Source organism: Musca domestica, unplaced genomic scaffold (genome assembly GCF_030504385.1).
Source record: "Musca domestica strain aabys unplaced genomic scaffold, Musca_domestica.polishedcontigs.V.1.1 31, whole genome shotgun sequence".
Lineage (NCBI taxonomy): Eukaryota > Metazoa > Arthropoda > Insecta > Diptera > Muscidae > Musca > Musca domestica.
Genome location: NW_026712309.1, coordinates 2,584,234 through 2,603,232, shown reverse-complemented (window position 1 = coordinate 2,603,232; position 18,999 = coordinate 2,584,234). Strand labels below are relative to the sequence as shown.

General features: G+C 37.4%; 1 protein-coding gene across 1 annotated transcript in view; it reads left to right on the top strand.

Annotated features, from left to right (window-relative positions):
- Positions 1–2,921: 2,921 nt before the first annotated feature.
- The window catches only part of LOC101887621 (Krueppel-like factor luna), a 251,945-nt gene continuing 235,867 nt past the window's right edge, over positions 2,922–18,999 (top strand). Inside the window, exons 1-2 of the mRNA XM_059125010.1 lie at positions 2,922–3,060; positions 7,913–7,948. Coding sequence (XP_058980993.1) covers positions 3,046–3,060; positions 7,913–7,948 — 51 coding nt within the window. The 5' untranslated portion in view covers positions 2,922–3,045. The remainder of the gene's footprint in view (positions 3,061–7,912; positions 7,949–18,999) is intronic.

Genomic DNA, 18,999 nt, shown 5'->3' with positions numbered 1-18,999 from the left:
GACGGACAGACGGACGGACGGACATACATAGCTAGATCGACTCAGCTCGGCGAGCTAGGATGATCCATATATACTTTCCTATGTGGGAAACCAATATTTCGAGGTGTTACATAATTTTTGGTCCAATCAAACTTATAATACCCCCAACACATAGTGTTGTAGGGTATAAATATTTTTTGCAAGTAAAGTATATGATAGAGTAACAAGATTATATTTGAGACAAATTCAGACATAAATATTATCCTTCTAAGGTTTAAAACAAAGTATATAATACTTTGTGTCTGATTCAAGTTCAGTTCTAAAGGACCAGTCTTTAATAATCGATAATACTAAAAATAAAAATAAAATGCTAAAATCCCGCAAATCATTACCCAATAATGGGATGTTAACTATATTTGGCCACAGTAACTACTTACAATCAAGCATCCTAATGTCTTATTTTATCATGGATATGTCAAAAGAAGTAAATAGTTTTCAAGAAGTCATGGTACTATAAGGAGGTAGAACAGCTTCGTAAAACTACAGAAATACAGCCCTGATTCTATGCCCGCTTTCTGTCAAAATTATTCAAATTTATAGGCAACAAGTTGCTTTTAATTATTTGGTATTTTTTGTTCATTTCTAAAATGAGTCAAATAGCCCGAAAGATGAACGAAATGCCTGGATGTTCTCTCAGAAATATGTTCCGAAGTGTTCAATCTTTCAATTCCATGGCAAATCTGGTTAATATAATTAATGCGCGCTCCTTAATTTAAGTTTCTTCCAATATTGATTTTGAAAATATTTTGTTTTTATTTTTCAAAACAACAAATACATACACATGGCAGAAGTCGGCCACACTTAGAAAAAAATTGCAATCAGATGGGAGCTCTTTCATTGTACCATGCAAGAAGTAAATACTTAATCGAAAATATTTTCAAAAATTTTGATCAATTTTTCAGATTAAATTTTTTTATTTTATATTTTGTAGTTCTTGCTAAAATATGGGAGTAAAACAAGCATGTTGCATTTATTTCCGAACAAATATTTTCACGCCTTTTAGAAGGTATAAAAGTCCAGAAAGAATATACAGGGTGAGATGAAAAAACTACAACCAACTTCAGACTGCTGTCATTTCTAAGCCACTCGTCCGACAGCTGTTAAAATTATTCCAGTGACAGCTCATTATATTGTTTAGAAGCATACAAAAGCATTTTGGTGAGAATTTTCCAGAAAAAAGTCATTCGTGATGGAATTCAAGCGTAATAGTCTAATTTTTTATATTTGGTTCGAAAACCACAAGTGGCTATCGCTAGAGCACTCCAGCATATAAATGTGAATAAATCTTTTGTGTCTTGTACCGTGATACTGGTAGCGTAGACTGACGACAAGGAAGTGGACGGAAGAAAACAGAAATGGTTCGAAAAGTAAAGAAGCGACTTGATCGAAACCCGCGTCGCAGTGGCCGAAAAATCACTCGTGAACTGAACATATCGCAATATTCCATTCGGCAAATATTGAAAAATCAGCTCGGGGTAAAGCCATTGAAATTCCAAAAAGTGCAAGAACTTACACCGAAACAAAAAGAAAATAAACTCAAAAGAGCTTAAGAGTTGCTTCCCTTGGCCGAAAGTAGTGAACTGCCGAATTTGGGTTTCTCCGATGAGAAAACATTCGTTGTCCAGCAGTTTGTAAACAAACAAAATTATCGTGTTTACTTGCCAAGGAAGCCAGCTGAAAATGTGCACCTTCGGTTGGCCATCCGTACTCAAGCCCCGGCCATGGTGATGGTGTGGGCCGCCATAACAGCCGATGGTCGATCTCCGCTCGCATTAATCAAATACGTTAAAATAAATGCCGAATATTATTGCGAAAATATTCAGAAGGGTGTATTAAAGCCTTGGGCACGCAAACATTTTGGCCGCAGACCTTGGACATTCCAACAGGACTCAGCACTTTCGCACTCAACACGCGCCATCCAAGAATGGTTAGAAAATAAGGTTTCTCGCTTCAACTTCAGCGCACAATGGCTTTCAAAATCTCCGTGTACCAATCCGTTGGACTATTGTGTCTGGAGTATTTTGGAAAACAAGTTTGGCACTAAAAAATACTAAAGTGTCGATCACTAAAATACCGCAGAGTAATATTCGGACAGTGTGTGAAGGTTTCGTTGGCCGTTTCGTGCCAAAGGTGACCAATTCGAACAAATCTAAACTTATTCTAACATTTGATGCAATTTGCGACATATTTTGCTTTCATTTAATAAAATTTAAAAAAATCAAAAAATTATGGCGTTTGACTTTGTTGCAGTTTTTTTATCTCACCCTGCAATCTAATACAGAAAACTAAAATATTAGTCTGATAGGTCATTTAAGACTTAGTTGTTGAATGGTTGAAATTTTTTTGCCTAGGACAAGTATAAATACAATATCACTTCTTGTTTGCTGCAATACTGGTAGAGGATTGTTATCCCTCATTTTTAGTCGAATCGACATTAAATTCATTACAGTTAATTGCACACCAGCCAGACAGTCAGATAGACTGGACTCGAAATGTCCCGAAACGAATTTGGTCCAAAGAGACCTAGGGTCTAAGGCATTTATTTCAATGAGGCCTTATGTTGTCATGTGGGTATTAATGTGAGGGTAATACTATATTCTCAAAGTTATTTCACCCAATGTTTTAGATTTCAAAATCAAAATAATTTTGCTTTCTATAATATTTACATCCAATTTCTGCGAATTTACATCCAATTTTCTTCGACGGAAGAACTGGATAAGAAAAATATGCCACTTTATCTATTACGAATATATTTTGGCAAAGCCTCTGTCAACACAATTTCTGTTTGAAAGAAGGCTTTGATTTTTATTTTCAAATAAATATATCAAAAATTTGAAAAACTTCAAATTGAAAAATAAAGGAAATAGAATTGAAATATCATCAAAATACATAAAATCTGAACAAAATCGTTTGAAATAAATTAAATACAAAATAAGCTATATCAGTGGAACACATTTCGACGACTCTTGGAAAATGTGAAAATTAAGAAAATAGAGGCTATTTCAAATGGGAACACAAAGCGTAAGTTACTCAATCGAAGTTTTTAAAAAAAATGTCAACAAATAGCCAAATTCAAACATTTTGTATAATCCGAGATATTTTCATAAGTAGGACAATGGATTTGTGAGTGTTTTTGACCGGACTCCGATGTCAACTCCAGCATGACTTATTGAACAAATTCTGGTATTGAACCCAATCGACAAATTATTTTCATTTGCTTATTTTCATAATTGGAGCATTTACACCATCCCTTGAGAATTGCCATTCGATTAGAAATGCTTTAGTCCCGAGTTGAAGGGTATATCAATTTTGTCATTCCGTTTGACTCTCATCGAAATAACCACAAATAATATATATAGGCGCATTGATTTTGTCATACCGACTGAAAACATTACAACCATACAAATTGGATGTTACCAATATATTTCCCAATCCTGGCGCTCTATTTTTATATCCTCCACCATACATGGTATGTAGGGTATATTAAGTTCGTCATTCCGTTTGTAATTTATCGAAATAATAATTATAGACCCAATAAAGTATATATATTCCTGATCAGCGTAATATTCTAAGACGATTTAGTCCTGTCCGTCCGTTTGATGTAATAACAAATTAAGATAGGAAGCTATAATTTTGCACAGACCTGTCTTTTGTCTGCAGGCAGGTCCAGTTCGAAGATGGGCTATATCGGTCCACGATATCGTATAGCCCCCTTATAACGGTACCCCCGATATTCGGAATTGATTATTTTAGCCACATTTATCAAATACATTTTCTGAAAATTCGCACAAGGAGGTCCTTTTGAGTACTTTATCCCCTAGGATAGAATTATCTGTATCGGTTCACGATTTCGTAAGCCCCCCATATAACGGTATTTTGATGGTTTTAGCCACATTTTTTGATGTAATTGTCTGAAATTCTACACAAGGAGTTGTTTGTGAGTACATTCCCTGGCAGGGAATTGTCTATATAGGTCTATATATCCCCTAGATAACGGTTCCTCCCGATGTTCGATATTTTGATGATTTTTGCGACGATATTCACCGGAATTGTTTCAAATTTGGTATATAAAGTTCGGAATAGTCACTATAGCCTATGGAACAAATTACTTGTGCAGCACCACGACTTCGTAAAGTCACCATATAACGGGTTTCATTTGAGCGGTATTTTCCGACGAAAATTTTTCAAGTTTCTTCTATAAAAAGTTCGGCCCGGCAGAACTTAGCTGCTTTTTTACTTGTTGCTCTTTGAAAATGTCAAATGAAAACGAATGAAATATTTTATAAAGGAAACGTTATTCATTTCATATTTACTTGATCAAAAATCCAGCCTTTGGACTCAAAGTCAGGATATCTTGCAAATATGTTTTTATACCCTACACCACAAGGTGGTCAGGGTATTATGTCTTTGTGCATTTGTTTGTAACAGGCAGAAGGAAACGAGATAGACCCATAGTTCCTTTTGATGATCTGCATAGAATCACATTCTGAGTCGATTTATGCATGTCCGTCCGTCCGTCTGTCCATGTATTTTTGTAAACAAAGTACAGGTCGCATTTATTGCCCGATCCAGATGAAATTTTGCAAAGATCTTTTGTTTGGCCTAAGGACGAACCCTATTGAAATTGGAGATAATCGGTCAAAATTTCGATATAGCTCCCATATATATCTTCGTCCGATTTGCCTTTAATTGTGCACCAAACGTGTAATATCAGCCCGAATTGTATGGAATTTTGCATATACACCCAAATTAGGCCTGAAAATATGTATGCCAAATTTGAATCGGTTCAGATATAGCTATAGCTCCCATATATATTGTTCATCCGATTTGTTATTTTTGTCCACCGCCGCCGTAATATGCACTATGCAACAACAATATTTGGGGAAATATATCAAATAAAGCTCAGAAATACATTTGCTAAATTTTATCGAGATCGGTTCAGATTTGGATATAGCTCCCATATATATAGCTTTGTCCGATTTACCTTTGATTGTGCACCAAACGTCTAATATTTGTCCAAATGGGATGGAATTTGGCACTTACGACCGAATTGAGTCTAGAAGCTAGTATGTCAAATTTTGTGAAGATCGGTTCAGATATAGCTATAGCTTCCATATATATTATTCATCCGACTTGTTATATTTGTTAGCCACAAAGGTAATATGCACTCCGTAACAACAATATTCAGGGAAATATATCAAATACAGCTCAGAAATATCTTTGCCAAATTTTATCGAGATCGGTTCAGATTTGGATATAGCTTCCATATATATATCTTTATTCGATTTCAAATTAATTGTGCACCAAATGGGCAATACAATTCAGAATTTAAAAGATACAAATGCTTCGGCAAATCATAGCGTGTATGATTGAATTCTCCCATAAAAACTTTTAATTGTTATGTGGAGCTCTACTTAATTAGCAAAGTGGTGTAGGGTATCATAAAGTCGGCCCCGCCCGACTTGAAGACTTTCTTTACTGGTTTACTCATAAGGATTTCAAAATTATAAATTTCAAAACCATACAAATACAATTTCTACCAAATAGCTCATTTCAGCAGGACGGATTATATCCTTTGAAAACCTTATATGGTAAATTATAGCTAATTTTGTCGAGAAATTCATCGAAATCCTGGGACATTTTGAAAATTGGTTGGCCTAAACTAGATTTATAATTGCTTGGAGCTATACCTTAATGTGGCCAATCCAATTTCAATACTACTTATTCCTGCCGATCCCATCTTCGTAGCGGATCTTGCGTTTGTAAAAATATTGGAATGTGTAAAAATTTAAGGGAATTGAATGCTTCTTTAGCACATTCGAAGGTTTTAATTATTTAAAATTTTGACCCTTATTGTGAGAAGTACTGGATGGAGTGGGCCGATATATTCTATATTCTACCTTCAGGTCGCGTTTCATGAGTTTCATGGTTACTCATAATTTTGACATGTTTTGGGAAGGGAGTGGTCTGTCCCATTCGTTCTGCATACCACATCTTGTGTTTGTAAAAAAATTGAGATGTGTGAAATTTGAAGACAATCGTACTCTTATTGCACATTTTATAAGTGTTATAAATATTCAATTTTGACCCTTATTGGGGAGGTACTTAATGGAGTGGGTCGACATTGTTAATTTCCGAACTCAAACTAAGTTTGATAATAATATTGTACCAAGCTTTGATCAAATCGGATGGACGGACACCCCTTGATCGAAACCAAATATCCTGCAACGAAATTGTTCCAAAGAGACCTAGGGTCAAAAACAGTTATTTTAATTAGGCACGTTTTTGGCATATCGCAAGATATATACTATCTACAGCCATATGGCTGAGGGTATAAGTCGGCCGGATTGAAAGTCGGTCATAGCTAAAGCTAGGGGTCGCGAACCTTTAATTCAATGTGGCTCATTTTGGCCCTTCCAATTGATATACAGGGTGAGATGAAAAAACTGCAACCAACTTCAGACTCTTGTCATTTCTAAGCACTCGTGCGACAGCTGTTAAAATTATTCCAGTGACAGCTCATTATATTGTCTACAAGCGTACAAAAGCATTTTGGTGAGGATTTCAAGTGTAATAGTTTGATTTCTTTATGTTTTTCTTTTTCGGCAAATATTGAAAAATGATCTCGGGGTAAAGCCATTGAAATTCCAAAAAGTGCAGGAACTTACACCGAACGGAAAGAAAATAGACCCAAAAGAGCTAAAGAGTTGCTGGGGCCGCCGTAACAGTCAATGGTCGCTCTTCGCTCGTATTAATCGATCGTGGCATCAGATAAATGCCGAATATTAGGACGAAAAATATTCTGGAGTATGTACTAAAGCCTTGGGGATGCAAACATTCTGGCCGAAGACCGTGGACATTCCAACAGGACTCTGCACCATCGCACTCAGCACGATGAGGTTCCTCGCTTCATTTCCAGTGAACAATGGCCACTAAAATCTCTGGATATAAATCCGTTGAATTATTGTGTCTGGAGTATTTTAAAAAGCAAGGGTGGCACTAAAAATACCAAATGTCCGATCACCTCAAGCAAGCGCTTCGCCGCAGAGCAACATTTGGATATGGTGTGACGGTTTCATTGGCCGTTTGAAGGCCATAATTTGTGCCAAAGTTGACCAATTCGACAAATCTAAACTTATTTTAAAATTTGATGCTATTTCCGAAATTTTTTTCTTTCATTCAATAAAATTAAAAAAAAGGAAAAAATTTTGGCGTTCGACTTTGTTGCAGTATTTTTATTTCACCCTGTAAATTACAAAATAAAAATATTTTTGAAAAATAAACTATTCTCTTTCATTAATAGGCTAAGAAATTTCCGAACCGCCCTCCTATGTACTGATTGTATTATGTACAGGTCGCAGTGGTCGTCCGATGCTCACGAAATTTTTTATAAGGGTAGGGTTAGGGTCAGAATTAAATCCTATTGTCTTGAAAATGTATATTTAGGGGTTGGAATAGACCAAAAATAAAATTTTCCTGATTTTGCAATCGCTCTACAGGACACAATTGAAAACCATTGGATTATATGTAGCTTTAAAATGGAACATAACTTTCGTATGACAACAACAGCATGTCGTAGTGCGTAAATATTTGTCTAATGCCCAAAAACCTAAGGGTAACATTTGAACAGGCCTCTATGGCATTATATCAAAATCTAAATCTTCTAAATTGATTTGGACATAAGGGGGCCTCCAACATATGGTATTGTTGTAAGGTATCACAGGGTCGGCTCCGCACGACTATATCCTTTATTTGTTTTTTAATTATTTTTGGGTTAACTCTAACTCAAAATTTAGGTTTTCTTCTGTCTTCACTTCGGTCCTAAAATATTCTTTCTCTTCTTCACTAACTCCCTGTTTTATCTCTCTTTCAGAATGGACTTGGGCCTGACCCTCTGCCAGCCAAGGAGGTAAGTTTTTTATGCATTCCCCTTCCTCGACCTTTAACAACAATTCCCATTTTGAACGTTCCATTACCGTTGTGGCGGACATAAACATATCTTCTCTTTTTCTTTGATGACATGACACATTGACAAATTAATACCCAATCAATGAATAAATATCAATTTATTAAATGCGATTATACACATTCGTCGCCGGCCAGCCATCGAGCATACCGGCCAGTTAGCGACTGCAACTATTGAAGTTGTTACATTTTTTCGCAATATTAAATTCTTGCTCGAAGCGTTTTTTTTTGTGATCGCTGGGAAAGAACAAACGAAACGAAAGGAAAAAAAGAGCGAGCAAGCGAATGGTCCGAAATGTCTTTGGAATCTGGTTTAATAATTGGAATGCAGTTTTTAGTGCATCAGTCATCAGGTTACCAGGAGGGGAGTATCATCTTCAACGACAACAACCGCAAACATGGCTTAGATATAGTGAGGAGGATGTTTGTTGTTGTCGGAGCGGCAGCTGATATGACACATCGGAGGAACATGCATTCATTTAGTCAACATCCTCATCATTGTTGCCGATGACAATAATAATGCTGGGAGTCAAAGCCAAATCATCCGCTGCATCATTATCCGCCGGTTGCAATAACATCAGTTTGTACAAAAAAGACGAAGGAGAAAAACGAACGCTACAACTTCAGCTGTTGCTTTTGTAGGGTACGGTAAGACTACTACCACACTGAAGTTACGACAAATTGTACAAAAATCTTGCCGGATGGGATATTTGTGGCTCTGCAATTGATCGTAAATTAATCAAAGAATTTGTTGCAATTGATGCTGCTGTTTTATTGTGAGATATACCTATCGTTTGGCCAAAGGACGGACGGGCGGACAGACCGACTAGTTAAACTTCTGGCAAATACCATTTAAAGCTTCTTCCCAAGCTTCTGGAGATACATTCCAATTTCTACTCGTTTAGTTTTGCCGGTAAAATTCCTATTGCCATCCGTTCAGATATCGATTTGTGCGTGATCTGTTTTCTTTTTTTTGCTTTCCTAGATCTGTTTCGAAGTGAGCCAGTGTCTGCCGCTACCATTTGTGGCAAAATGCGGTCCGGTCAACAGGCAGAAGTGCAGATCTTTACAAGTATCTGTATCAGTAGTTAGTGTGAATTCATGCCACGCTTGGTGGAAATTGCAATATATTAACGCAATAAAATTGCCAATATAAATCACTTTGCTTTTGTATGAACGCTCTGCTTGGCTTAGCACTCTTGTAGTTTGCTCTTTATTTATTTTTTTTTTAATTTTTTGTGTAAGCCTTTCTTTTCGGTTTATTTTTATTTTATTTTCCTGCAAGGCGTATTATCTCTTTGAACGCCACACTAAGTACCAACAACGACAAGAACAATGCTTGCAAGCTGAATGTAAAATGAATGGATTTGCTAAATACGCAATAAGTTGCTGCACTATAGCAAAGGTTTTACCAAACACAAATTAGAAAGTTTCACACTGCATTCTGAAAGATATATGCTATTGGGATTTTACCATTTATGTATACCATTTTTGAGAGATATTCCAAAATGAATGGACTTTCATATCTAATCTTTACCCTATACCTGGTGTTAATAGAAATATTGCAATGTCCGAACTTTGAAAAAATTTCCAGATTAATTTCGAACCATTGTTGTTTGGACCACAATATCACATCTTCATGCGAGATCTATTGTTCCTTAATTGGAATATGCCAAGCTTGAGGAAAATCATACACTGATTTCACATTTTATGAGAGTTATTGGTATTTGAAACTTAGAAATTTTGGTTGAGGTACAAGAATTTTTCTGCCATTTTTTTGCGAGATTTTATTTTTTTCTACCACTAGAAGGAGTGAACATAACCATTTTGGGATGAGCGAAGTTTAATGAAAATATCACATTGATTTTCCGCCTTTAGAGGCATTATTATTCAAAATTTAGAACTTTTGAAAGAGAAGTACAGGTACATGTTTGCCCATATTCGACGGACCCATATTTGTAGCTTGTCTTTATGGCTTGTCCGCAGGCAACATTCTTTGCGTCAATTGAATTTTGTACGGGAACAAATGCAAATCAATGCGAATAAACCGTTGTAAAGTGGACCGAGCCATGCCCAACTGCTGAGAATGGCGTTTTTGGGATGTTCTTGGGGACCTCTCAACACTGGCTCGTACGGCAGCGATATTCTCGGTCGACTTTTATATGGCCTCTTCGGATTAGAAAGAGCCTTACCAGTTGAAAATTTTTCGTATAAACGCTTAATGATGTTCTTAGAAGGCGCACTTCTCACATTTTTTAATGTTTTAAAAGCACGTTGAGTTTTCACAATTGACTTCTTCTGTTGAATGTAAATTTCAACTATTTCAGTGCGCTCGCGTGGCGTGTATTGGTTTATGGTAAAAATCTGTTTGGACTGACGCTTCAAACGCGGTATGTCATTAAGCGATGTGACATCTCTGTCAATAGTTATGGCGTTGCCAGATGGGTCCGTCGAATATGGGCAACCCGTATATTTTTTGATACGGCCAAAACGTGCATAGTCGAAATAACGACTTTAGACCCTAAGTCTCTTTGGACGAAATCCGTTTCAAGACGTTTGGAGTCGATCAGGTGATTTCCGTCCGTTCGTCTGTCTGTTTGTTTGTCTAGCTGGCTCGGTGTGCACGATAACTCTCGAAGTGAGTATCCGATTTGGTCCAAACTTGGTACATCGTAATAATTTTTGTCAAACTCAGATCGTGTTCGGAGATGGGCTATACCGGTCCACTCCTTTCTGTACCTCCCCACAAAAGGGTCAAAATTTTGAATATCCATGTAGTAGCTCATAAAAAGCCAAATTAACATCCGATTCCATTTAGACTTGCTAAATCTCAATATTTTTATCAACACAAGATCTGTTATAAAGATGGTAAAGATCAGATCATTTTTTCTGGTACCTCCCCCACAAAGGGTTCAAGATTTAGAAAAACAAAACGCTCAAGGAAGCGGAATAACCAGAAACCTGATATTAATATGGAATTTATGGTTTCGCATAGAATTGGATATAAATGTTCGATTTTCTTGTAATTTTGCCCATGTCAATATTTTTATCTGTATTAGTTGAAGTATGAAAATTGAATACTATACCATACGACTTGGTACCTCAGTCACATTTTCAAATTTTCTAAAAATTATTGCATATAAATTGAAAGGGAATAACCAATATAGTCCAAACATGGCACGTCGCAATATATAATATCATATTAATTAAGGTCCGGTACGAAATGGACAATTTCGGCCCATTCCTTCGGAACCTACTCCATTTGAATGATTATAACAAGAGTTAAAATATGTTTAAATAATCGAACATTGGCTGAGGGTAAACATCTGTCGGCTAAATCGACTGATTCTTCTTAGCTTTTTTATATAAATATTTTTCCAGAGTTTGCATGGAGCTCACTGGTGACTCATATTTAGCCTCAGATAAAGCGTTTTTATTAAAAGTATACAAGGATGCTATTTACTTCCTTTTTGGGCAGATGAACGGTAGAATGGCCGGGCCGATTTTAAAATACCCCCTACCTTTTGGAACGAATTTGGCAATTTTCCAAAAAATAAAATCCGTTAAAAATTCTGTTAAAATGTTACCGAAGTAGCCGTTATATTGGGGTCTATATGATGACGTTTACCTACATAGGCAACTTTTGTCATAAGCCTTTACAATATTCAAATGCGAAACTATAAAAAAATGGGGAATAATGTGGCTAAAATCATCAAAATACCGAATATCGTGAGGTACCTTCATATGGGGGCTATACGAAGACGTGGACCTACACATTTTCTGTTTTAGGAAACCAAAAATACGTAGCCCATTTTTGATACCAAAAGTCTTGCGGACATAATATACATTTGACATTTACATTTACGGACATTTACATTTCTCGTTGTCCAGCAGTTTGTAAACAAACAAAATTATCGTGTTTTCTTGTCAAAGAGGTAAGCTGAAAATGTGCACCTTCAGTTGGCCACCAGAACTCAAGCGGTGATGGTGTGGGCCGCCAGTCACTCGATGGTCACTCTCCGCTCGTATTAATCGACCGTGGCATCAGAATAAATGCCAGACCTTGGACATTCCAACTGGACTCAGTAGCATCGCACTCAGCACGCGCCATCCAAGAATGGTTACAAAATGAGGTTCCTCGCATCATTTCCAGTGCACAATGGCCACCTAAATCTCCGGGTACCAATCCGTTGGACTATTGTGCCTGCAGTATTTTGGAAAGCAAGGTTGGTACTAAAAAATTACTAAAGTGTCGATCACCTCAAGCAAACGCTTCGCCGGGAATGGGCCAAAATACCGCAGACCAACATTCGGGCAGCGTGTGACGGTTTCTTGCCAAAGGCGATCAATTCGAACAAATCTATACTTATTCTAAAATTTGATGCTATTTCCGACATTTTTTGTTTTTATTCAATACAATTTAATTTAGACATGTCCGTCCGTTTGTATGTTTGTCCGTCTTTTCACCTGTGGAAATCACTGCAGCTTCCGTGATATAGGATGATAAAATTTGTAATGTATTGGTATAGCTCTCCATGCAACCTCACAGCCTGATTTATCTCCACTTTCTGTAAATTGGCAGTTTGTGTTCCCAGGATGTCGAAAGCATCCTTGCAAAACTGTCCACACAGGAATAGAGAAAAAAAGGCGTCCCGATGTTCATGGTTCAAAAAACATTATTGTATTCAAATTTTAATATAATACATTGCCGGTGAAATTTTTAATGATGTTAATGCATTTAGGTCTTTTCCAACCCATTGTGCAATTCCTGAGAGAGATAAATATTAGCGCATCCATTTAACGTCATCTATATTAAAAGCCAATTGATTATAGATCTTGTAAAACATGTTTTCATTTCGTTCATTTATTGCTTTTAGCTGAGGCCAATCTTTCTTTCTTTCGGATGCCCCCTTCTGCTCCTGCTTCTTTTTATTGTTTTTTTTACTTATTTTTTGCAATAGCGGCTATTTCCAACAAAATAAAAACATTTACAATTCATATGAAAGAGCAAAGGCATCAATGCGAACACCGAAAGAAAAAAACCAAACAACGCCAAAGAAAAATATGCAATAAATGAATTCGAAAAAAAAAAAACTCCAAATCGTTAAGAAAAAGTTGTTGCGTTTGTGGTCTAGAGCGGTCGGTGCACAAAGACTTTTAACATTGTCGGTGGCGGCGGCTGCTCTCTGGCTGCGGCACATGTCCGGAAATAAATGTGTGCGGCTTGAAAAGTATTTGTAAAATGTTGTCATGTTATTGATTTGCAGTTGTTTGATTGAATTTTATTGGCAACAACAAATGGCAATGGGTTGAATATGTGTAACAGCACCAGCCGCAAACAACAGCAACAACAATGTTATTGACAATAACTCGTTAATGGCAACACTAATTGCCATTAGAGCCAAATTGTCAGTAAAATTGAAGTATTAAATTTATGTTTGAACATGTTTGTGAACTGGAGCGCAGCGTTGGACTTGATTACAAAAGATATGGGGTGGGGTAAGGAGCGATAATTTTAGAGAATTAAGAGCTTATAGGATTTTATTCTGAAAATTATTGTTTATTAAGAAAACCTACTTCGAGGTACCGTCCCGAATTATTCGGCAGGATTTGTAGTATTTTCTTGGCGAACGTATTATGCGATATTTTGTACATTCCAACAATTTCCCTTCAATTTTCATTATTTTTATATTTTGTTTTCTTTTAACTGTGATTTTAGGTACATGGGTCTATATTTTAGAGCCCCAATTTTTTCTCAGTGAAAATTTCTGAGCCTCATATATTTTGTATTATGCTTCGCAAAATTTACGATAGATGTTTTAAAATGGATAGAGGTCTATGGGTTACATACAAAGAATATGAGCCATGTTGGTGGCTCATATTCTGCTCGATCAGCAGAAAATGATCGACCTGTCGCAGGCAGTTCAATCAAGTTCGCTGCTTTCATATCTTCCGGGGCAACTTGTGGGACAGGATGAACTGTGGCAAGACGTGTTTGCTTTTCTGTGATTGAAACTATTCTTTTCAAAGTCAATGGCTGCAATGGAACTTTCCGAAGTCACGATTCTTGGGCCTGGGAATATATTTCAAAACCATTTCCGGAGGACCCATTTGCCATGTGGAATGTACATTCAACTTCAGAAAAGTAACCATTTGCAAGGATGTCAGCCTCTGAGTCCCTCAAAGTGCTTGTGTCCCTCCCTACCACAAGTAGGTTTAACTCTTTACTTTACTCCGGCTAGTACTTATTTATATCTGTTACCATGGTTTGGAGTTTTGTCAATGAAGAGAACTCGATGTAGACACCTTAGATCCGCTTGAGTAAGATTTTCATGTCCTGAGCCATATGGCTACAGAGGGTATATACGGCCAAACCGCGCCTTATCGAATTAACTGTTTTAGACCCTGGGTCTATTTGGACCAAATCTATTTCAGTACTTTTGGAGTCAATCTAGGGATGTCCGTCTGACCCAAAATTGACCCAAACTTGGTATATCGTAATAATTTTGTCAAACTTAGATCAAGTTCGGAGATGGGCAATATCGGTCCACCCTTTCTGGTATCTCCCCCACAAAAGGTCACAAAAAATATTTTACTGCACAGAACTCTGCAAATCCTAGTATTTGCATTAGTGCTAGGTCAGATGCGAAAACGGCCAATACAGGGTGAGATAACAAAACTGCTACAAAGTCAAACGCCATAATTTTTAAATTTTATTGAATCAAAGCAAAAACTGTCGGAAATAGTATCAAATTTTAGAATAAGTTTAGATTTTTTCGAATTGGTAACCTTTGGCATGGATTATGGCCCTCAAACGGCCAATGAAACCGTCACACGCTGCCCAAATGTTGCTCTGCGGTATTTTGGCCCATTGGCCCGGCGAAGCGCTTGCTTGAGGTGATCGACACTTTGGTATTTTTAGTGCTAACCTTGTTTTCCAAAATACTCCAGACACAATAGTCCAACGGATTGGTATCCGGAGATTTTAGTGACCATAGTTCACTGGAGATGAAGCGAGGAACCTCATTTTGTAGCCATTCTTTTATGGCGCTTGCTGAGTGCGATGGTGCTGGGTTCTGTTGGAATGTCCAAGGTTTGCGGCCAAAATGTTTGCGTGCCCAAGGCTTTAATACACTCTCCTGAATATTTTCGCAATAATATTCGGATTTGGATATAGCTCCCATCCGTTCATCCGATTTCATATTTATTGTGCCTAAGAAGTGATTGTGATGAATATCGGTTTAGTCCGTCAAATTTATTAGAAATCGATTTGTTAGTTCCTGTCGGCTTTAAATTATAACTGCATCAAGGCCATAATACGCATTTAAAACCCCATCATAAATTTCCCCATAATAACGTATTTTGTTATGGATGCTCTACTAAATATACAAATTGGTGTAGTGTATCATAAAGTCAGTTCCGCCCGACTTTGCCCCCTTTCCTTACTGGTTTCTTTCAGAGAAGATAGTAACTTTCATCAAACCCAAATACAAGCTTTGAAAAATTCCGTCGACATTGTCGTTAGAATTATCCAATTACAGATTACAGGGATTTACCGATGTATGGGGCTTAACGAAGACGTGGGTCTGTACAACGCAAATTTCTGTTATAAGAGGTAGTCTTCATTACCAACTTCAACATCAACATTTGAAACAATTTCGGTAAAAAGTGTGGCTAAGATCATAATAATCCCTAATATTATATGGGGACAACACCAAAAACAAGGACCTATATGGACGTTTCGTAGCAAGGATACATATTGGCAAGACAAATTGTCAATTTACAGCAAACTAAGCTTAAAATGTTAAATAAACCAACAAAAAAAAATTTTTTATCTGCCAGTACAGTTATATGGGGGCAATCCCAAACCTGGACCTATATGATATGATACCATAAATGCTACTGACCTAGATTACGTCTGAGAAAAATTTTAGCTAGCTATTTATTTCCTTCGGAAGCTATAGTGATTTGTGATAACCAAGATAAAAAAGCTGTAAGTGTAACGTGGTTTTCTCGTCGGCTGAGGTAAGCTTCAGCTGTATCCAGGGTCTCCATAAGGACCCACTAAACCTTATGAAATAATAAGAGTAGAATTCTCCCTTTCGTGGGGGTAAAAATCGGATGTTTTATTGATCTTTAATGCTAAATTACAATCTACTCGGGTTGAAATACGATAAGATAAATATGGAATATGGGGTGGCAAATGGACTTCGGAGATGTTCGTGATTTCAAGGTACTGATGCTTAGTTGATGATCGGGAACTTGATGTTAACTCGTATCGCAGACAGGAGGGTGTACGACTCGTGTACAATCGAGAACGATGATGTCGGGTGTACACAATGAGTACTCGGGTGGTTGATGTGAGGTGTGATTAGTCGACGACTTGAAGGCGATCGGATACTCGGGGATGACCGTCGGATGTTGATTGTGGGAAAGATCGGGAATTACGGTGTTGCGTTCGGGTGATGCTTACGTTGACGATTTTAAGGTAATCGGGAACTTGTGTTCGTCGGTTGTCGACGATCAGAAATTACGATGATTGTGTTCGGGTGATGCGTTCTGTTGACGATTTGACGGTAATCGGGAACTCATTGTCGTTGACGATTTGAAGGTAATCGGGAACTTGTGGTCGTCGGTTGTCGACGATCAGGAATTACGATGTTGGTGTTCGGGTGATGAGGGTTGTTGACGGTTAGAAGGTAATCGGGAGCAGCAGTCCAGGTCTTCGTGAGCGGATTGACATTCGTAATGGTTCGGCAGCTCGTTGAGGGCTAGATTCGGCAGCCGATGTGTTGGACTTTGTAGATGGATCGGGGCTCGTTCGGCTGCACGGGTTTTTGTTATTCGAGTCGGCTACAGAGGCGAGGTAACTAGCCTAGCAACGATTATATAAATACGTCTACTCCACTACCAACGTTTGACTATAATACGGAACAGCGAGCCGAAACCCCTGTGGAACAGCGAGCCGAAGCTTCTGTGGAACAGCGAGCCGAAACTCCTGTGGAAACTCCTGTCGTAGAATGTAGTAGCCATTACGAACTTCAAATATCAAATTTGAAACAACTCTAGGGAAAAATGTCCTTGAAATCATTTTAATACAGAATATTTGGAGGTACCGCTGTATGGGGGCTTTACGAAGAGGTGGACCTGCACAGAAAATTGTCTGTCTCAGGCTGTAGTATCCATTACGAACTTCGAATACCAAATTTGAAACAATTCCGGTGAATAAATTCGCTGAAATCATCAAAATACCGAATATCGGTAGGTACCGTTATGTGGGGGCTATACCATAACGTGGACCTACATGGCCCATTTTCAACACCAAAAGTCCTGCAGACATATCACACATTTGAGCAAAATTTATCAATCTACTTCAATTCGTTCGGAAGCTAGAGTGATTTCCACAGACGGACGGACATCGCTAAATCGACATAGAATTTATGGCTGATCAAGAATGTATATACTTTGTGGGGTCTAAAATGTGTATTTCGAGGTGTTACAAACGGAATGACAAAATTAATATACCCTCCATACAAATGCCAAATTATGAAATATCCAACTTTTTTTATTTGGTAGATAACTTCTTATCATTTAATATTTAAATATTTCACCACCGCAACTATTTTGGACAAGGTCACATTTTCGACCACCTTTTCAAGCGTATGAGGGGGTATCCACGTAAACCAATGACTTCAGCTATCCCCACCAACAAATAATCGAGTGGAGGCGAAAACCACTAAGAATTTATGAAAACACCCTTTATATACTTGCTGAATCTAGGATGGACATTTCGAGGTGTTACAAATGAAATGATAATCTTAATATACTCTCCAAGCTATGATGGACAAATATTCACTTCTTTTCATGATTCCAATGTCGCCAGTTGGTGAAACATTTCCAATTTCAATGTTGACATTATCTTCAATGATGATTTTTTCTTCTTTTCACTTAAAATATGAATAGCTATGCTCGAATATATTAACTGACCTTAACTCGTTGACAGAAGCTCATTAATATCCCCAGCAAAACAGAAGTAAAAGTAATTTTGTTTAAAAAAAATCAAATTAATTTCCAGCTATTTATAGCCCGACTTCTTCATTTGCCGCCCTTCTAAGATGACCCATTCTCTTGGCTGCTGCTGTGGTTGTTGTTGTTGATTTTTGAAACAACTTACTCTCATTTCATGCTATAGAAAATTATAACTTCTTTGTCGAAATGCATAGCTTTGGCATTTTTTACATAAATTGACAGCTGGGTTATTAATCTGCGAATTGAATAGTTTGTATTGTATTTCGTCATTATCATTTACATATGAATGAAGAAAGGAATGAATGTGTGTCTGATTGTTTGCTTGATTCGGTCCAGCACAACACAACTGGGCGACATGTCACCCCAATGGAGTGGAGACAGTTTCATGGCTTTGGACTAACGTTCTTGATTATTATGCGCTCGGTCGCAACTGTTTAAAATTTATAACCCTTAAAGATCTGTTAATAGCAGCTAGTGAAGGGGGAAGGGGGGAGTGGCGAGGGTAAAAGAGTTTTTGGTGGTCGTTTCTTTGACTTTCGATTTAGTGGTCATTTGTGGAGAACACAAATTGCCTGTTGGCAATTGTCTGTCGGTCTATCGGTTTGTTCGTCTGTCTGTCTGTCTGTCTGTCTGTCTATCTATCTGCTGTTGGTGGGTTGAATTTGCTTTATGGTTCATGTGGGACTATCAAAATGCTATAAAAATGTCAAAGCGGTTAGTTGTTGGCTACCGTATAATGACCATTACGAATATTCTGGTGAGCCACAGTACAAGGCAGATAGAAGAAAAACAACATACATAGGTTCAAAATGTAACAAACTTCGAGTAGATTATTAACAATTTATTTAGTTGTAGTTTCATGGTGAATTAAAAATTTTACGATCACTCGAGTCTTTTGTCTGCTAGTGCCTTGCATGTTTGCAAGCGATTTCCATGTTTTATTGTTGTGATTGTTTTTTTTTTCTT